This window comes from Typopeltis vanoorti, chromosome 2 (genome assembly GCF_054136105.1).
Source record: "Typopeltis vanoorti isolate ZY-2024b chromosome 2, IOZ_Tvanoo_1.0, whole genome shotgun sequence".
NCBI classification, from domain to species: Eukaryota; Metazoa; Arthropoda; class Arachnida; order Uropygi; family Thelyphonidae; genus Typopeltis; species Typopeltis vanoorti.
In genome coordinates this window covers 78,650,988-78,672,038 of record NC_143550.1, presented here as the reverse complement: position 1 = coordinate 78,672,038, position 21,051 = coordinate 78,650,988, and the positions used below count along the sequence as shown (strand labels likewise).

The 21,051-nt window shown below is 37.8% G+C and overlaps 1 protein-coding gene across 2 annotated transcripts in view; it reads right to left on the bottom strand.

Annotated features, from left to right (window-relative positions):
- Positions 1 to 21,051, bottom strand: part of LOC150109203 (coadhesin-like) — a 252,093-nt gene that overhangs the window by 205,410 nt on the left and 25,632 nt on the right. For both annotated transcript variants that reach the window (XM_090406243.1, XM_090406252.1), the window contains exons 2-3: positions 15,727 to 15,891; positions 2,120 to 2,293 (exon numbers count right to left, since the gene is read on the bottom strand). In XM_090406243.1, coding sequence (XP_090262369.1) covers positions 2,120 to 2,293; positions 15,727 to 15,891 — 339 coding nt within the window. The remainder of the gene's footprint in view (positions 1 to 2,119; positions 2,294 to 15,726; positions 15,892 to 21,051) is intronic.

The window sequence follows — 21,051 nt, the reverse complement described above, 5'->3', positions numbered from 1 at the left end:
GGGTGACATATGTGAGCAGATCTCCTTGATTGGCAGCGACGGAATCCATACTGGCTGTCATTTATTAGGTGGTAGTTAAATTGGAATGGATGTGGTTGGTTAACAGATTAGTGCATTGAATTGGAGGCTATGTGATATTTATCAAGAAGTTGTATATGGGGGGAGGGCACTATCCCAGAAGTGCAATCACTTGTAGTGTGTCCCAAGGATCCATTTCAAGGACACTGCTATTTAACATGTATGTTAATCATATTGGGAAAGATCTCAATGGTGATATTTTGTGTATAGATGATGTAAAGTTGGAAAGAATCATGAGGTGTACAGCAGATGTTGTGGTTTTACAAGAGGACTTGAATAGTCTGAGTGAACTGGGCATGGGAGTGGGTTACTAGTTCAATGTTGCAATGTATGGGGTTTGAAAAACAAAAATGGGATGCAAAGTATACAATTGGTGGGGATATATTGGAGGAGTTGGAAGAAATAAGAGATCTTCATGTTAGATAGGGCCTAAACTTTAGAGGACACTACTAAAATTGTGAGGACAGCACGAATTCTGACAATAATGCAGAGGACAGTTACTGCATAAAATATGGAGCTTATGGTTCCATTGTATAATGGCTTGATTAAGCTACATATGGACTACTATGATCAGATTTGGTCATCTGGTTTTCATGGATGAGGAGATACTGTAGAAGTTTCAGGCATGACTGACTAAGGTTTCTGGAATGTTGAGTATAAAGAAAAGTTGATTAAATGCAATTTGCAATCTAGAGGAAAAGGAGGGAGAGAGAGAAGGATATGATAGAGACAAATAAGTTGGTAAGAAGTTTTTATCAGATTAATATTGAAGACATTTTTTATAGAATGGTAGAAAATAGGAAGGCAAATAAAAAGTCATCCCTGGAAATTGTATAAGAAAAATGTGGGCAAAGGAGTGAAAAGATTAACCATAGTCATGACTGCAGACAACTGCAGTCATGACTATGGTTAATCAGGCCTTGCAGACTATGCTTTAGATACAGTTCATATAGGAAAAAGGTTGGAAAAAGACCACCATCCTCCATTGCAGTAATAGAAGACAAAGACTATTTTTGGAATCTGCAGCTGCCCTCAGAAATCAGCCTAATTTAAATAAGTATGGATGCATTAACTCCCCAAAATATGAGAAACACTAATACTTAAAGATCTCAGTTTACATTCTAGGCACAATCCTCATTACATCCTAGGCTGCTAACTAGGTGGGATGCCCACAGAGGATGCCCCACCTAGTTAGGACTCTAGTCTTTCATCCAAGTGTTTCACTTAGTTTTGTGTTGCCCTGATGTTTCAGTGACTAAGATGAAATATTGGAAGAATTAAATATTTTTAATCCTTTCTCAGTGCTGTTTTACTCCATTAAACCTCTAACATGAGTTTCCCCCAGCACTAAAGCCTTAACACACAGGTTAAGGCTTAAGTGCTGGGTTACCTTTCTGGGTTACTGGGTTTCTTTTCATACTTCAACTTAGCTTTCTACCCAGTACACAGTGTAACTTTTCTGGCCTGCATTTTATATATTTCACAACTCCTCTAACAATGTTCCTTTCACATCATCTTCTTCTTATGAATCGCTTACTTAATAATGTGCTTTAATAACTTAAAATACTTAAAATATAAAGAGCTAATAAGCTTCATTTCGGTGATATAAACATTACTTAAATTAAGGGGATATTAAATCCCACATTGTTGTAAAACCAAATAAGAAACTCAAAGATTGGAATCAGAGAGTTTCGTGCCGAATATAGTAAACTATAAAGTATCGGCGATCAGAGAGATTTATGGAAAATACCTAAGAATAGCGATCAGAACTTTACCACTTTTGCTGCAAGTTGTCTGGTATTGTACTACATACTAGGGTCACTTGCATTAGCTCACGCTAGTGATCGCCGATACTTTATAGTTTACTATATTCGGCATGAAACTCTCTGATTCCAATCTTTGAGTTTCTTATTCGGTTTTAAAACAATGTGGGATTTAATATCCCCTTAATTTAAAGTACTTTAATAACTTTTATTATGTGCTTCAGTATATTTCAGTAATCCTTCTAGATAAGAGGAAAAAACATTGTAAATAAGCCTACCTGAACAAGGATCAAAAAAGCACATCTGTTTTTGTATCGCTTCTTCAGGCACACAAATTCGTCCACCATTTAATGGAACTGGATTATTACAGAGTCTTTTTCGGTATCTTATACCATCACCACATGTAATAGAACATGGTGACCATGCTTGCCATTCTCCCCATCCTCCATCCACTGTAATGAAAAAAGAAGAATTTAGTAGGCATACTAAAATGCTACAGTGCAATTTAACAATAAGTACAATGTAAAATAAAACTGAATAAAATAAAGATATTCATTAAAAAAAATCACCTTACTGGTTGGCCAAGTGGATAGCATATCTACTCTCCAGCCAAAGGGCAATGAGTTTGAATCTCTTCTCCATGAGAAATGCGATGTCATGAAAGTGAGGGAGTAAGTAAAAGAGCGTTGAGGGAAAGTAATGAAACTGGGAGAGTCATGATGAATAGCATAGAAAATGAGGCCGTGAGTGATGCTTGTTTAGATTTGAATGAAGTTATGAGTGGTATAATATATGGTGATTCTATGATTAAGGGTATGGAGAGCAGTATGCCTAAGGAGTGCTTGGCTGGTGGAACAATAGAGAGAGAGTGACTTTAGCAATAAAGAGAGTGCATGATGCAGAAAAGATGATAGTTATGGTGGGTACAAATGACCTGAGTGATAGTATTAATTAGGTAGCAAAAGATTTCAGAACATTGTTAAATATCGTGAAGATGAAAAATGTCAAAGGGAGGATAGTGTGTGTGCTGCCTCGTTTTCATGATTATGAGTTAAGTAGACGAGCGATGTTAATGAATGATTATGATTGCAAGAATGTGCAAAAAACGAAGTTTGGAATTTGTTGATGTCTGGAGTATGTTTGAAGGCAAAATACAGCTGTTGAGTTGAGAGGTTGAGTGTAAGAGGGAGAAACTTATGCAGTAAAATGCATATTTGTTGATCCTTTTTCACAGAATAAATTGAAGAATAGAGTGGATAAAAATCAGCATGGAATTAGTAGCATGTATATCAGTTCTAAAGCTGGTATACATTGTTACACCCTGATACCTTCACTATGTGGGATTTTCAGTTATCATGGTGTAACATGAAGAGAAAATAAAATAAAACACCTGTATAAGAGCTAATACATAAAATTATTTAAAGCAAGAAAAATATTCATGCATCAGTAAAATATATAACAAAAAAGTGTTTGTTGAACTAAATAATAAAAGAGGGAATATATTACAGTCGTGATATGAAAAAAATTAGTTAAGTAAGACAGAAAAGATTAGTCATAAGAAATTGTATGTGAGAGGCTAGTTTTAACACCTGAAATGAGAGATTAAAATAGTAAGTAAATTCTTAGAAAATTTTGGCAAGGAGATTAATTTGAGGCTAGCAAAAAAAGAAAAAGACTATTGCTCAGGATCAATTCCCGAATTGAGATGTTGTCACGTGTGAGGCGCATGCTTGCTGACCGCAGGATGTTTGGCAGAAAAACGCCACCCTAATTGGTCAGTGAAGTAGAATCCAGTAAAGGGTGGAGAAAAGAAATTAAAGAAGGTGCCGGTAGGGGTCAAGGTATAAAAGGGTTAGAACACCCCCCCCCACGAAGCTTTTTCCCGGCTAGTTTCTTCACGAGTTTTTCGTATAGGTTTTTCACGCGTTTTCCTGAGTGGCGGGGTTGGAGTTAATCTCCGTCCGACACAACAAGGGAACAAAAGTGAGTGGGATTTAGATTCCGTATTCCTATGGTAAGAAACGAGGAATGCCATTTAGCTAAAGGAAAGAAGGTAGTGTCTATGTGTTTCATCATTCTGTGACAACAACAACGAGAGATAGAAGTCTGTAAAGAAGTCAGTGCCCACGTGGTGAGTTTCACAGCCATTGTATAGATGATTCTAAGTGTGTCCTTAATTCAAGTACGAAACGTTAAGATCGCAAAAGCCCAGTTTAATGCCAAAAGAACTTAGGAGTGACAGATTACAGAGGAGTTCATCCCAGGATAGTACAATCGGAAAAACGGTAGAGGCCAATATAGAAAACCCAAGTCAAAAGGTACTGTAAAAATCTGATGTTAATTGAAATCATAGGTAATTGTAATCATTGTTCTATTACTGAACAGTTGAAGAGACTAACGAAAATTATACTAGGACTATAGTACATGACTGATTGTAATGAGAGTATGCTTGTTAATATTAATTATATAACTATTCAAATGTCCTGAGATTTATGCATGTGTATTGTAACTTATAGGAAAGTTTTAAATGTCAAAGTTATGTGTTAGCACAGTGAAAGGATAGTTTAATCTACATAGTTTTAGATAGTTAAATAGAGTGAGTTGATCACATATGTCCATGTGCTACAGCATATAGCGTATTCAGACTAATATAGGATTAACTAAAGTGTTAATTAGATCTGGGATTATACATATGATTGTATGTGTTGAATTTGTTATGGCGGCATGATCGCAATACCCATGTAGGATCTTAGCCAAATACTTGTGATTAGCTAATGTTATTTTGTAAATGTTTTCTTAGTATTGAATTGAGTTATATATATTAGAAATTGAATTGTACCATGCTAATGAGTTTAATAAATCTTTGTTCATTGATAATACAGTTGTCTGAAATTGCTGCCCAATGCACCACTTGAAAATGTATGAACCTAATCACGCGAGAGGGGAGAATATTTAGATGAGTTACGAGATAAAGTGTCATGACTGCAATATTGTCTCACATTCAGACATATTTTGGTAATTGCTCCTTGTTTTTGTATTTAATATCTCAAACTAACTGTCCTAAAAGGCGCAGTATAATATAAATATTAGGGACACTAATGGGAGAAATAGCTTAAATATTTGTATTTTGGGTAATATCTCGTACATAGATGAAAGTTGGATAAAGGTAAGTAGAATTTCACTTGTAAGGATAATTGTTAGAATAATAATCATAAATTGGGACACAACAACATGCTATACATACTAAAGGGAATCTGCAATTTTTGTATACTAATGCAAGAAGCATTCGAAATAAGAGGGAAGAATTTTTGGCATTAGTCAGTGCAATCTCACCAAAAGTTGTAGGCATTAGTGAAACTTGGCTGTCAGCAGATGTGGTTACTGGAATTGAATGTGATAGGTACAGTATTTTCAGTGAGGATAGAGAAGACAGAATGGGGAGAGGAGTACTATTGATGATAGCCAAAGAAAGTAGTCTATCAAGAGGATAGACGTGTGAACAATAATTCGTTTGAGGAAGTCTGGTGTGAAATAGTGACCAACACAACCAAATATACAGTTGGTTGCTGCTATAGGCCAGGAGGATACATGGGTGACATTGAATTCATGGATCAGCAAATTAGCGCAATGAGTATAGGGTTAGTGATTATTATGGGGGATTTGAATTATGGTGATATCAATTGGAAGGAGAAAATATCATGTGGCAAAAAGGAAATGGAATTCATACCTTCTAAGAGATAATTACTTGAAACAGCACATAACCGAAGGGACTTGTAGTGTGAGAGTGTTGGACCTGGTCATTGGCTCAGAGGACATATGCATAAGTGAAGTATCCTCATTACCTCCAATTGGTGAGAGAGAGTGATCATGTGGCATTGACTTGGGAGGTTGAAATTTCTCTCTTAAGAAGGAGTATATATATATGGAACTGCAGGTTAGGTAATTATAACAAGCTTCAGAGTGAGCTTACAGTCATCCAATGGGAGAACATATTGCAGGGGAAAGATGTTAGCAGCGCATGGGATATAATCATCAGGTATCTGAGGAAGGTAATATCAGAATGTATTCCTCCCCTGGGCAGGAAGACAAACAAGGTAGGCATTAGATGGATGAGTAGTAGTAGTATCAGGCTTGATCTGCAAAAAAAAAGAAAATGTTATGGAGAATTTATAAGGAGAAAGACAATCAGTACACCCATGAGCAGTACAAGGTTCAAGCTAGGAAAGTTACCAGCATAGTAAGAAAAGTTAAATCAGATTATGAGAAGACCTTAGCCAAGGAGATCAAGGGTAATCCCAAGTTTTTTCTGCTATGTGGCAAGTAAAGGGAAGAATGACTTTGGAAGGATAACCTAAGTGGGTACAGATGGTATTGAAGTGATCAATTCAGATGTAATAGTAGAGTTACAGAGTGATCACTTTTCAAAAGTCTATCACCCATCTATCTCTATACCTGTAGCAATAACTAATGTGAGAATTGAAGTTAATAAATCAGAGGTACTTAGTATATTGCAGAATTTAAATGCAAATACTGCTGTAGGTTTAGATGGAATATCAGCTCAGGTGTTGCGTGAATATGCAAAGGAAATGTCAACGAATTATACCACTTTCTGGTATCTCTCCATGAGCCATTCTCTTATCCATATCATCAATTTAGTATCCATCTCCATCTGCACTAATTTGTGCAACAGTAGTCCATGGGGAATCCTGTCCAAAGCCTTAGCAAAATTCAGAAGTATGACTGTGCAACCATTTCCCTTGTCCAACTCAAATCTCATTCTAGTATAAAAAGTTAATAAATTGCTAAGGCAGGATCGACCTTTAACAAAACCATGTTGACCCCAGGATGGGTGGATCAGAATATAATACTCTATAGGGGCCAACATGGTTTTGTTAAAGGCCGATCCTCCCTTAGCAATTTATTAACTTTTTTATAATAGAATGACTGTGTGTGACAATGGGACTGCCCATGATGCATTTATGCCTCTTCTGACTCCATGAATGGTCTATAAGAGTGCCACTTGTTCTTTAGCAATTAGTGAAGCAACATGCAACTTAGTACAAATCTATATAGAATAATACATAGGTAGTTTTTTTTTTTTTTTCAATACCTCTATACTGCCATTATCAAATTTGCCATTAATATACGATGTGCTTTCGAAATATTGCTTTATTTCCTGCAGAGAAGAGATTTAAACTGCCAATTCCCCCTTGCACATCCTCATAATACATGAATTGATATATTCCATTTAATCCCATGACCATATTCATGTTACAATTCTCCAATGTCCAATTACCTACAATTTATCTACCTTTATTTCACAAGTCACCTATATAGTTATCTATTGTGTGTGTGTGTGTGTGTGTGTGTGTGTGTGTGTGTGTGTGTGTGTGTGTGTGTGTGTGTGTGTGTGTGTGTGTGTGTTTCATTTAAATGAAAGTCTGAATGATGTAGATTGGCAGAAAATTATAAAAGTTCACTCGCAAGCTAGCTCAATACAGTGTACCTTTCCATCAAGACAGATTTTTGAAACGTAACTGATTAACTTTGTGGTGTATGTATATAAGAGGACAGACTATAATATGAAGCAAATTCCTTCTCCAATACTGTATCCCACTAGTGGTGGTTACAGAACTGGAGAAGAAATTTGTTTAATATTACAGTCTACCTATAATCTGTTTGTTGATTTGGAAGGATGGAAGGATGACAGGATATTATGGAAGGATGACATTGATTGGAGGAAATGGTATAAAGACAGCTGTTGCAGAATGTGTGGTGGAGATACTTAATGAGCAGTTCATAAAGATCTTTCAATCTTGTGAATGTGACTTCATGGAGAGATTAAGAGCAGTTGATGATGGGGAGGAGAGACTGACTGTAAGTGAGCAAGAGGTGTTTGGGGAGTTGAGTAAACTAGATGTAAATAAGGCTGTGGGACTTGATAATATATCACCACGTATTCTGAAGGAATGTGCCAGAGAGTTGACACCTGCCTTGACATATTTTTTTAATACGAGTCTTGCACTTGGTCAAGTCCCTAAAGAGTGGAAGGAGGGCAAGATTGTGCCACTTCATAAAGGAGGTGATCGAACTCAAGCATCAAACTATAGGCCTATCTGTGTGTCAGGTGTTGTGGTTAAGTTGTTGGAGAAGCTTGTGAGAACTAGGATCCAGAGTTGGGTTGACAACAATGGTATAATCTTTGATGGACAGCATGGATTTGCTAAAGGGAGGTCGTGTTTTAGTAATCTACTTACTTATTACAATAAAGTGACTGCTTCCCTGGACAGAGGAGAAGGATACACAGTAATATACTTGGATTTCGCAAAAGCTTTTGATAGAGTACCTCATGATAAGTTGACAGTCAAACTAGAGCAGATGGGGTTGGATATTAGATTAGTGCATTGGATTGGAGACTGGCTATCTGATAGGTATCAACAAGTTGTGTATGGGGGTGCAATATCCAGGAAAAGGAAAGTCACTAGTGGAGTGCCTCAGGGATCTGTTTTAGGGCCATTACTATTTAACTTGTATATTAATGATATTGGCGAAGATTTGGATGGAGATATTCAGTTGTTTGCAGATGATGCAAAGTTGGGACGAACCATAAAGAGTAGTGAAGATGTTGTGGCCTTGCAAGAAGACTTGAATAAATTGAGTGGTTGGGCAAGCAAATGGGGATGTGAGTTCAATGTTGCAAAATGTAAGGTTTTAAAATTTGGAAAACAAAGATGGGATGCAGAATTTATGCTTGGTGAGAATATATTGTTGGAAGTAGAGGAAATAAGAGATCTGGGAGTGATAGTGGATAAGGATCTAAAATTTAGGGGTCACATCGCCAAAATTGTGAAGACAACACAAAGACTTCTGGGAATGATGAGGAGGACACTGACGTGTAGAAGTAGGGAGATTCTTGTTCCATTGTATAAGGCTTTGATTAGGCCACACATGGACTATTGTGCCCAGATTTGGTCACCTGGTTTTCAGAAGGATGAAGAGATGTTGGAAAGGGTCCAAAGGCGACTGACTAAGGTAGTTTCTGACCTCTGGAATGTCGAGTATGAGGAAAGATTGAAAAGATGTAATTTGCAGAGACTAGTGGAGAGAAGGAAGAGGGGAGATATGATAGAGACCTACAAGTTGGTAAGGGGTTGCTATAGGATCAATGGAGAAGTTCTACAGCGAATAGTGGGAGATCAGGGGAGAACCAGAGGTCATCCCTGGAAACTGTATAAAGAGGGTGTGAGTAGGGGAGTGAGAGGCAGGTTTTTTTCGTGCAGAGTTGTGAATGATTGGAATGCCTTGCCTGAGAGTGTGGTGTCTGCAAGGAGTTTGAATGTGTTTAAGACCCGGTATGATGAGATGTGTGTGAGATAAAAGGACCTCCTAGATGAGTCTTTGACTCCATGAGGTCTTGTTTAATAATAATAATAATAATAATAATAATTTGTCAATAGATAGGTTGACTATCCATTGACAAAAGATTATTATTATTATTATTGTCGTTGTTATTATTAACATCAAATCCATGTACTTAAAACAATCATCTCAGGAGGTCCCATTCTCATGCAAAAAAGATAATTGAATAGGGCTTAAAAAAACATTCACAATTTCTGCACTCACTAAATTTTCAGGCAACACATTCCACTCACCAACCACTTTCCATGCAAAGAACCTTCCCCTCACTCCCTTGCTCACACCCTCCTTACACAGCTTACAGGGATGGCCTCTTATTCTATCCTTGTCTCCTTCTACTCTGTGAAAAATCTCCTCCATATTAATCTGGTAACAACCTCTCACCCACTTACAGGGTGTTCGGGATAAATTTGACAGTTTCGTAAGGAAAAAGAAAATCTTCTTTGTATCTATTAAATTTAATGAATTGACAAAAAACATTACAGGCAGAGTTAATTACAATACTATCAACAAGATTTACTCAAAATAACCACCATTAGTGCATCGATCACAGCTTCAATCATCCTGCTTCGGAACCTCGAACAAGCTGATGCTACAGTCTCCCTGGGAAGGGGCGCAAAAACTGTTTTAAATTTATCCATTAACTGGGCTTTTGTATTACTGGAAGTGCGATTGGTGTCTTTTTCAACTGCGCCCCATACAAAATAATCCATGGGGTTAAGGTCTTGGGAGTTTGGAGGCCAAACATTTGGACTGGTGAAGTCGTAGAAATTTTCAGACAACCATTTTTGACTTTTCCCAGAGGTGTGGCAAGGGGCCGAATCCTGCTGCCATACATACGGCCTACCATTGGCTACCCTTGTTATCCAGGGCTTGACTACAGTGTTTAGCAACTCCACGTAGCCATCTGAAGTCAACCTGAGGCCCTCTTGGAAAAAATGCGGAGGCATCACATTGCCTTCAGAGGATACACATCCGAAAACCATCACAGTTTGGGGAAATTTAATCTGCATTACACGAGGAATGTCCTTTGTACTGTATGCAAGCCATCTGTTATTCTGCGTGTTGTGTTTTTGATCCTGGCAAAAGTTTTTCTCATCGGAAAAGAACCAGATTGTTTGTGGTTCCGCAGAATGTTTCACTCTGCTTAGAAGTTTCTTCGCGTTTATCAAACGTTTTTCATGGGCCTTTTCTGTAAGCATCTGACCTTTGCGGCGCTTGTATGAGTAGTAGCGGAGGTCTTCATTGAGTGCAAGCTTCATAGTAGAGGCTGCAACATTCATTTCACGTGACAAAGCCCGAATTCCAATGCCAGGGTTCTTCAACACCTGTTCCTGCAGATTTGCGAGGAATTCTGCTGTACGAACGCAATCAGATCGTCTGCTAGGGATCTTTCTTCTTGCTACATCCTCATAGTCACCATTGCAAGTCTCTAGTTCATGCCTGATTGTTTTTACTGTATTCAGGGAGCACTGGGCAGCAGTCGAAATATCCTTATTTTGATGGCCGGCACGAATCATCATGATACAAGTTATTCTCTTCCATGATTCAGGTGGGTTCCAGCTATCCATCCTTTCTGACATCTTGTATATGAATGAAGAAGGGTCCAACCTTTTAAATGAAGAGAAGTGTGTGTTAATACATGTAACTTACGGAAAAATATAATTAATTATAAATATGTCAAATTTATACCGAACACCCTGTATATGTCTCAATCATATCCCCTATTCTTCTTCTATTCACATCTACCAGATGCATTCCCTCATGCCCCACATTCCATAGACTGGATGCTGATTTAGTGAATCTTTTCTAGACCCTTCAGGCAATCAAATCTGCACACAACAGTCCATATGAAGCCTGATCAAGGCCTTATACAAGTGAACCATAACCTCTTTGATTCTACATGTCAATGTAATCCTCTCATTATTACCATAATCTGTTGTGATGTTCTTACAAATTTAGCAATGTGACCCCTAAACTTCAAGTCTCTGTCCACCACCACTCCCAGATGTCTCATCTTTTCCATCCACTTAAAAAATATCTACATCATCTGTATACTCTGAATTCCAACCTTGCTTACTAAATTTCAAGATATTACTTTTCAAAACTAAACTGATAGTTTCACTCATTTACCCACTCCCATAATCTACTGAGATCTTCCTGCAAGCCCACGATATAGGCTCTGCTCCTCGTAGTTCTTCCTAACTTTGCATCATCAGCAAACCATTGCATATCTCCAGTGAAGCTTGTCCCAATATCATTAACTCATGAGATAAACAATAAAAGTCCTAAAACGATCCCCCCCCCCCCTGCCTGTGACACTCCAAATCACCAGTTTCCTATCCAAAGCCAAAGTCATCCATTTCATTTTGTTATCAGCTTGTTGTATGGAAATCTAACAAAGCCTTTGAAACATCCAACTTTTCACCACTGTATATGCATCTCCTTTATCCAGTGAATTTGTTACCTTGTTGTAGTACATAAGCAGGTTGCTAAAACATGACCTACCTCCGAACAAACCCATGCTGGCATCATGGAGAATACTGCTATTATCAATCCAATTCTGAATCCTGGTCCTAATGAACCTCTCTAATACCTTAACAACAATTCCAGACATACAGATTGGCCTATAATTTGAAGCCTCAGTCTTATCTCCCTCTTTATGACATAGAACAATTTTTTTAACTTTCCACTCTTTTGTGTTTTGCCCTGTTGCAAGACTCGCATTAAACAGGTGGGCCAAAGGTGCCATTAATAATGCAGTGATATATTGTGATCCTACTGTCTTATTAAGATCAAGTTTACTTAACTCCTCATAAACCATCTGCTCACTCCCCATCAGTCTCTCTTCCACTGCTCCTGACACTCTAGTTTCTCATGATGTCACCTTCATGAGGATCAAATGCCCTGATAAACTGTTAATTGAACATTTCAACTATATCCTTTGCATCAGTTACCAATCTGCCATTGTCATCAACTAACAGCAATCTCTGACAGTCATTCTTCCTTCTACTTTCCACATATGAAAAGAACTCACTAGGACTTTTCAAGGCTTGACCAGCTAATTTCTGCTCATACAATTTTACTGTCTTTACCAATCAAGTCACCTTCTTATCCTCTTCCTCCTCCTCTTTGTACTCTTCATGATACTGATTATTATCAAATTTATCTTATGTTGCCTCCACAGTACCTTCTTCTTCTTCTTCTTCCAGATTTCATGCTTAATCTCTTCATTAATTCATTTTACTCCTATCTTATTTAGCCTTTTCATCTTTGGAATATACTCAGATATTACTGCTGTGAAATGGGTCAATGTCCAAGCAGAATCCTTCTTCCTTATACTCAACCTCCCCTTTCTATGCTATAACTCCTAGTTGTCTCCAAGGCTTTTCATATCACTGGGTCCTGTGTTCCAGATATATTCCTTTTTCACAGAAGTTCTCACATAAATCCTGACAATCCATGTGATCACTTCATTCACAAGCATATCCTTTGATGATATGATCTAAGACTTTCAGCCCTCACATGCTCTCCATTACATTTGCCTAAGGTTTTTCTTTTCTAACTCAAGAAATTCATTTTCCTTATTTCATGATGATATCTCTTCATTCCAATTGGTATTTTGCCATAATTAAAATCACTCATAATGATCATCCTTCTCTTGATCACTAACACAAGTTGCCAATACATTTCTCTGTCCTCCACTCTCAACATTCCTTGGCCTATAGCAACACCAACTAAATATCTCATCCTATCAACCCTCACCTCACACCATACTGCTTTGAAATTAATGCCACTATTTTTCACTTGTATCCCAAACGTTTGTCGATATAATTTCTTTACTATCATCATGAGCACTCTCCTTCTCTTCTTGCTCTTCTCATCCTCTGAAAATATCATATCATGCCATTTCTATTCCCATCAAGATATCATGCTCATCAAACCATATTTCCCTTATTCCAACTATTTTCAGGCAAATAAATTCACTCAATGCAACAATTTCATCTTTCTTATTTCTGATACTCCTGGCATTTATTATTATTATTATTATTATTGTTCAGGCCTCCATGGAGTCAAAAGACTCATCATGGGAGGTCCTTCCTAAGAACATAAAGTCTGTCAAGACTCATCAAGGGGAGGTTCCCACCTAAGAAACACAAAGTCTATCATACCACTCCTTAAACTCACTGACCGTTCTCACCCTCACCACTCTATCAGGTAATGCATTCCACGGCTCAACCACCCTCCATGCAAAGAAACCACTCCTCACCCTCTTGCTCACAGTTTCCTTTCGTAACTTCCAGGGATGGCCTCTTGTCATCACTCCTTCTCGCTGTTCAACCAAGTGAAAGAACTCCCCAGTGTCGTCCCTGTAACCACCTCTCAACAGTTTAAAAGTCTCAATCATATCACCTCTCCTTCTTCTATCCGCCAAACTCTGCAGTCCACATTCCCTCAGCCAATTCTCATAACTATCCTTGTACAGTCCTGAGACCATCTTTGTCATCCGTCTTTGTATCTTTTCCACAGTTAATTTATCCCCTTCAAATCCTGGGGACCAAATATGAGAATAATCCAAGTGTGGTCTGAGCAGAGACTTATACAACGGAATGATAACCCTCTTATCTCTGCAGGTGAGTGTCCTTCTCATAATTGCAGCAATCCTCTGTGTTACCTTCACCACCTTTGCAATATGTCCCCTAAACTTCAGGTTTCTATCAATCATCAACCCCAGATCTCTTGTCTCCCCAACTTCCTCCAGTATAACTCTTCCCATAGAGTATGCAGTGTCCCATCGATGTTTCCCAAACCTCAATACCTTACATTTTGCTGCATTAAACTGACACCCCCCATTCATTTGCCCATCTATCTAGCTTATTCAAATCCTCTTGCAGGGCTACCACATCTGCACTATTACTAATAATCCTTCCCAGCTTTGCATCATCTGCAAACAACTGAATATCCCCTTGCAATCCACTGGCAATGTCATTGATATAAAGGTTAAATATTTTAAATAAATATAACAATTCATTCCTTGGTCTATAACTAGACCAAAGAATGATATCTATAAGTTATTTAATGATAACTTATAGGGCAAAGGTTGGTTGATTTGTAGAGCCGCTGCTACTAATGGCTCAGTTAAGTAAGTTTGAGCACGGTTAGTAGTTGGAAGCGGACCAATCGTTCGATGCTGTTGGCACACTCTCCCTCGATGAGTCTTTGGACTCCCTGGAGGTGTCAAATAATAACAATAATGATGATGATAATGACTTAAAGATAATAATAATAATGATATATAGCGGTTAATTTGGTTGTATATTGATAACTTATACAATAATATAAGTTATGCAATAGTTAGAACATCTAAATCAAATGAACAATACTAGGTTACTTTTATATCTCTAAGGATATAAAATAAATGGGAAAAGAAGAATTGAAAGATCAAGAAAGTGATGACATGAGACCAGAACAGGCCACTTGGCCTAAAATCCATGACAGAAAGAAGACTTTGGGGTTTAGAACAGTGAATTCAGAAGCCATATTGCTAAGATGGTTAACTTATCACATATATCCACATATGGCTGTGGATATATGTGATAAGTTAACCACCTTATAACCACCAGTGCAGGATTTGAACCTGCCAATAGGTTGCAGGTTCAAATCTTGCACTGGCTTGTCTCTTACTAATTTCACACACGCATACATACAAATATACACTCTCTCAAGATGAAGTCACCATGTGAGAAGACCCAACCCACCCTCATTAGGAAGATACTTTCACTCAGCAGTGGTCATTCTATAGGCCTGATCAAGCTCATCGTCCTTATCACTATACACTGGAAAAATGAACTGTCCCCAAATGAATTATAATGATTCATTTGCATTCAGAAAATATGATTAGTACTTTTATGTAACTAATAACATGTTAGATTGCTCCTTCTGTATCAATAATTTTCTTGTGTGCACACAAATGCAGCATCTGTGAATTTTCTTACAAGCTACTGACCAAGACTGCTTACATTGTTCTGTATTAGGTTTGACATTTTATTAACTACTTTCACATGTTTGTGGTCTGAGAAGTCTTTATCATCATCTTGTATAAGAAAATAGGACAAAAAACATCAAGCCAAAGGATTTGACTCGCAATATTTTGGTAAGCTTTTTTTTTTCCGGTACAGCAGTATATGAAGTAATGCTAAATGACTACTGCTGCATTCTAAATGAACAGCGAATAATTCAATAAAAAATTAGACCAAATAATGTAATTTTATGGGGAAAATGCAAGTTATAGCATTATGCACTTAAATAGGTCCAAAATAAAACCATAAGTAAATTCAATAAAAAAGTAATGCTTTTAAATTGTATACACACATAGTATATATAAATATATATAAAATGCAGCTAAAATTTGGCTTTAAAAAATTCTAACTGCCTTCTAAAGCATCAGTTTGGAAAAATAGCTACTTGCCAGGTCCTGCACATCTGCTACAGGAATAACCTTTTCCTCTTATTTTGTCTAATCCAGCAGAAAAGCCTTCTCCCTCACCGCAGCACTGCTGAAAACTTTGATAGGACACATCCAATGGTCCATAGCAGAGACCATTTTCACTCCTATATTTCCGAAAGCACACAACTAATTGTGGATAAAACAGAAGATTTCAATGCACAATATTACCTACAATAACTAGAGAATCTGATTATTCATATGATAATATATATATATATATATGTATATATATAGGCAGATGAAGAATTTACCTTTCCAGTAAATTCTTCATGTTTTGCAAATTCTGAGGTATGGAATAAGGGACAAAAAACGAATTTGCCAATCAAATTCCTTCTAACCGTCTATTCCTTTAGCAAGCTCTACGTATATAGCTTCACACTAGATGAACAGATTTTACTGAAATTTTATATTTACTAACATTTGTTGAGACTCTGTATTAGGGAAAAAAATTATTTGAAACAATACAAAATTATTGGCTAGGAATTTAAGGATACCAACAGACTCATGCTAAACTGGCTAAAATAGTTCATAAGATTAATTAGTTATTTAATAACACACTGACAAGCAGAGATAAAGAGGGTATTATACTTCTTTATAAGGCCCTGATACAGTCCCATTTGGACTATTGTGCACAGATTTAGTCACTTGAATCTCTTGGTGCTGAGGAAGAGGTTGAATAGATCCAATTGATCAAGATGGTGGCAGGTCTGTGGAATGCCCCATAAGAGGAGATTAAAGAATTTGGAACACAGGCTGATTGATAGGCAGATAAGGAAAGTGGGGGAGGGGGTGATGATAGACACAAGTTGCTCAGGGGATTTAATTAGATTGATACAGAGGAAATTTTTCAGTACATGACTAGTGTGGGTAAAAGTAGGGGGTCATCTCTGAAAATTAAGTAAGAGTGTACTTGGGAATGGCATGAGGCCCTGATTTTTCACTTGAAGAGTGGTAAATGTGCAGAACAGGTTGCTAGAGTCTATCGAGTGCTCTGTTGGCAAATGAGTTCAAAGCAACATTGGACAGGTATTGTGCAAATAGTTGTTAGTGTTGATTTTAGTGCATGTTCTGTGATGATATGGACTCTATAGAGGTTCCTTTATAATAAGAATAGTCAGTTATTCACAGTTATTTTTAGTCAGTTATTTTTTCTTTCCTTCTTTCTTTTCTTCTTGCTCCTTCCCCCCAATGCTATTAGAGTATTCGAGGGCTAGGGGTGAATCTTTCCTATTTTGCTATTTCATCTATGTGGAAAGGGCCTTCTGTAACCCTATCACTTTCTTCTTGCAGTGACTTCTCCAAAAATGCTAATATGGTTGTGCCTTATAACACATCTCATGCTGCATCGGCTGTCGCGTAGAATAATCAGAGCCATGTTCAGGGCTTAGGCAGAGGGTCCTGTTCAAGAAGTATATTACAGTCTCCATCAAAAGTCAGTGATACTGTGAATGAGCAACACAGAAGATATAAGATTAATCTTAGAAGGGAATTTTACATAGACACAAGAAATGTTCAAGGTCTGCAGATGGGTACTCTTGAGATTGTCTGTAAAGAGATGTACAGATAAAAAATTGACATCCTGGGAATTACAGAGACCAGATGGAATGGAGAAGGTCACTTCAAAAGACAGGATGGTGAGCTAGTTATTTACTCAGGTGGTACTCAAAACATCATGGGGTAGCTGTGATACGGAAGACAGCTCAGCCAAGAAGCCTTCTTGGTTATAACCCCATTAATGATTAGGGCACTCTCTATTAGACTTAAGGTTCAGCCAACCAATGTATCAATTGTGGTAGTTTATGCACCCCACACGGATAGGCCTGAAGAAGAGAGTGAGGAATTCTATGAAAACTGTTTTGGACTGCCTAAAAGGAGAGACATATTGTACATCTTGGGGGGGACTTCAATGCAAAAATGGCAACGAGTATGAAAGTCAGGCTGGAGTGTGGCATGTTTGGTCTGAATGCAATAACACACCTGTGGTGAAAGACTGTTGGAATTTGCCTGTGCTAACAGATTAGTTATTACCAATACCTGCTCCCAGAAACATCCAAGATGGACCTATACTTGGGTATCTAACATTAATAGGTCAAGGAACCAGATTGATTACATCCTGGCTCTCCAGCAATGGAAGAGAAGCATCTCTGATGTGCATACTTGTCCTGGAGAAGATTGGTACAGACCATCAGCTAGTAAGAGCCAAAGTAAGACCAAGACTCCGAAAACTTCCAGGTCAGGCACATCCCACTAGATTGGATGTTAGAGTAATTCCTCGTGGATTCACAGAAGAAACATCAACTCGGTTGGATGATTTTTTGGAGACCAATGAGGAGAACTCACCAGAAATGCATTGGAAAGGATTCAAGGTGATAATACAGGATACCGCAAAGAAGTATCTCAGCCCACTAAGAAGACCTAGAGACCTATGGATATCAAATTCAACATGGGAACTAATCAAAAGAAGGCAGTTGGAAAAACAAAGAGACACAGGGACTGAAGAATACAAGAGATTACACAGAGAAGTCAGAAGAGCCATCAAGAAGGACAAGGAAAAGTTCTATACTAATAAATGTGAAGAAATAGAGTTCATGAGGAAGCACAATTATAAAAGGTTGTTTTATTTAGTTCGTTTTTAGACTTAAATTTAGACTTAAAGCACAAGTTTAAGTCTAAATTGAATGTCATCAAAGACAGGAATGGAGCATTACTAACAGGAAAGTTGGAAATCAAAAACAGATGGAAAGAATACTATGAGGAAATGTACAGCAGAGTGGATAAAGAAAATGTGGAGACCTCTCACCAGGAAAATTTTGATTTGGAACCTTCACCATTTAGGCATGAAGTTGAAAGAGCAGTTAAGCAGCTTAACAGCAATAAAGCCCCAGGTGCAGATCAAATCCCAGCAGAGTTAATTAAGGCCACAGTGGATGGAGGGATAAGAGTGTTTCACAGATTGATTACAAGGATATGGGAGACGGGATCATAGCCTAAAGACTGGAAGAAGTCAGTTTTCATACCACTACATAAGATAGGTGATATGAAGGCATGCAAGAATTATAGAAATATTAGTTTAATATCTCATGCAAGCAAAATTTTATTGAAGATCATGCTAAATAGGATTGGGGCCAAAGTTGAGACAGAGATGCCCGAGGAACAAGCAGGTTTCAGGAAAGGTAAGGGCACCAAAGATCAGATCCTTTGCCTTAGACAGATCATAGAAAAATATAAAGAATTCAAACACTCTCTGGTAATGTGTTTCTTAGACTACTCTAAAGCTTTTGACTGTGTTGAGCATGTGAAACTGTGGGAAGTAATGAAAAGAATGGGTTTTCCTCAACACACTATCAGGTTGATAGCCAACTTGTATAAGGAGTAAGAATGTAAGATAAGAACAGGTGTTGGATTGACTGACTGGCTTCAAGTTGGAAAAGGAGTCAGGCAAGGATGTTTACTTTCGCCTCACTTGTTTAGTATATATATGCAGTGGACATCATGCATGAAGCATTGAATGAGCTTAGGACAGGAATTAGGATAGGAGGTAGATTGATCAGTAATCTGAGGTATGCTGATGATACAGTACTCCTTTGTAATGACAAGGAAGAACTAGGACTAATTCTTGACAAAGTTAACAAGATCAGTAATAACAGAGGACTTCAACTCAATCCTAGCAAGACAAAGATTATGGGTCTCAAAGGAAATACAAACAGAGAATCTCTTGAGAAACGAGTGTACCTTAATAGAGAAAGAATTGAGGAAGTCAGCAAGTTTAAGTACCTGTGATCCATTATTAATGTGAAGAATTGCTGTTCAGAAGACGTCAGAAAAAGGTTACAAATGGCTAAAACAACAGTCAGAGACTTATCTAAAATCTGGAAGGATGGGAACAAAGTGGAGGATTTCGAATGCAGTTGTTTTTCCAACAGCGACTTATGGATGTGAGACTTGGAACCTAAAGAAATCAGATAAGAAATGGATCTCTGCTTTTGAGATGTGGTGTTACAGAAGGATGTTGAGAATATCATATACCGAAAGGCGTACAAATGAATGGGTGTTAGAAAAGATCAGTAGAACTTTAAGGCTCCTTAAGAATATTGACAGAAGAAAGTTAAAATATTTTGGACACATTGAAAGGCTGGAAGGGGGACTTCTCAGAACAGTAATAGAAGGTAAAGTTCCTAGAAAAAGAGGGAGGGGTAGACCATCAATGAGATGGATGGATAGTGTGTGTGTGTGTGTGTGGAGTGACTGATCTTCAGAGAGTTGAGGCCGCCAGAAAAGCAAACAACAGGACTACATGGCAGGGCCTGGTGTGTGGCACATCACTGAGCATCGGAGTGACCATATGGCCATAAGGACATCTGTAGATGTCCAGTGGACATAGAGAAAGAGAGAGAGAGAGAGAGAGTTATTCACATGTGACATAATTTTATGTCGTATGATCACTCACATACCTCATTGCATTTTGGAAGTGAAGCCTTCTGCAAGAAGAAGTGGTAGGGTCACAGATGCCTTTCCACAAAGAATTAGGACAATCACACACACACAAATGCATCTATACCCATTGCAGGATTAGAACCTGCATCCTCTTGGCTGGAGAGCAGATACTTGAATCACTCAGCCCACCATGCCAAAATAATAATAATAATAATAATATTACTATTATTATTATTATTATTTATACAGGTGTCAACTCAGTCTCCAGAAAGCTATACAATGTGGAGTCAAAAGATTCACTGCGGGAGACCCACACTATCCATTAACACATTACCTATCGAACATTGCCTTAAACTTATTCACTCTTAAGGTAGTCAGAAGCATCACGGCTCATAAAATAAATCTCATTTGAATGATAATGAGATTGAAATGTGTAGAATGAGTATAGAGAATGAGAGAACAAGACAGGGTGGACAGGGGAACACAGCATGAAAAAGACGTGCTCCAAGAGCCTCCAAGATAAACATGACCTGGGATGTAGGGAAAATAGTTGGATTCCAAGAAGTTCTGGGATGAGCAAGAATAAAACAAAATGGCTCGAGAAAAGTATGGAGTAGTCACATCTAATAAGTGTAACCGGTGGAACTTGTTATAGATCCAGGAATGAGCTGTTATATTTGTATATGAATGCTAGAAGTATCAGAAACAAGGAAATGAAATAGTTATACTGAATAAGTTCATTCACCCAAAAATTGTTGGAATAAGTAAGACATGGTTGGATGAAGACGACATCCTGACAGGAATAAAGATGGAAAGGCATGATGTATTGATGACGGAAAAAGAATTATGTCC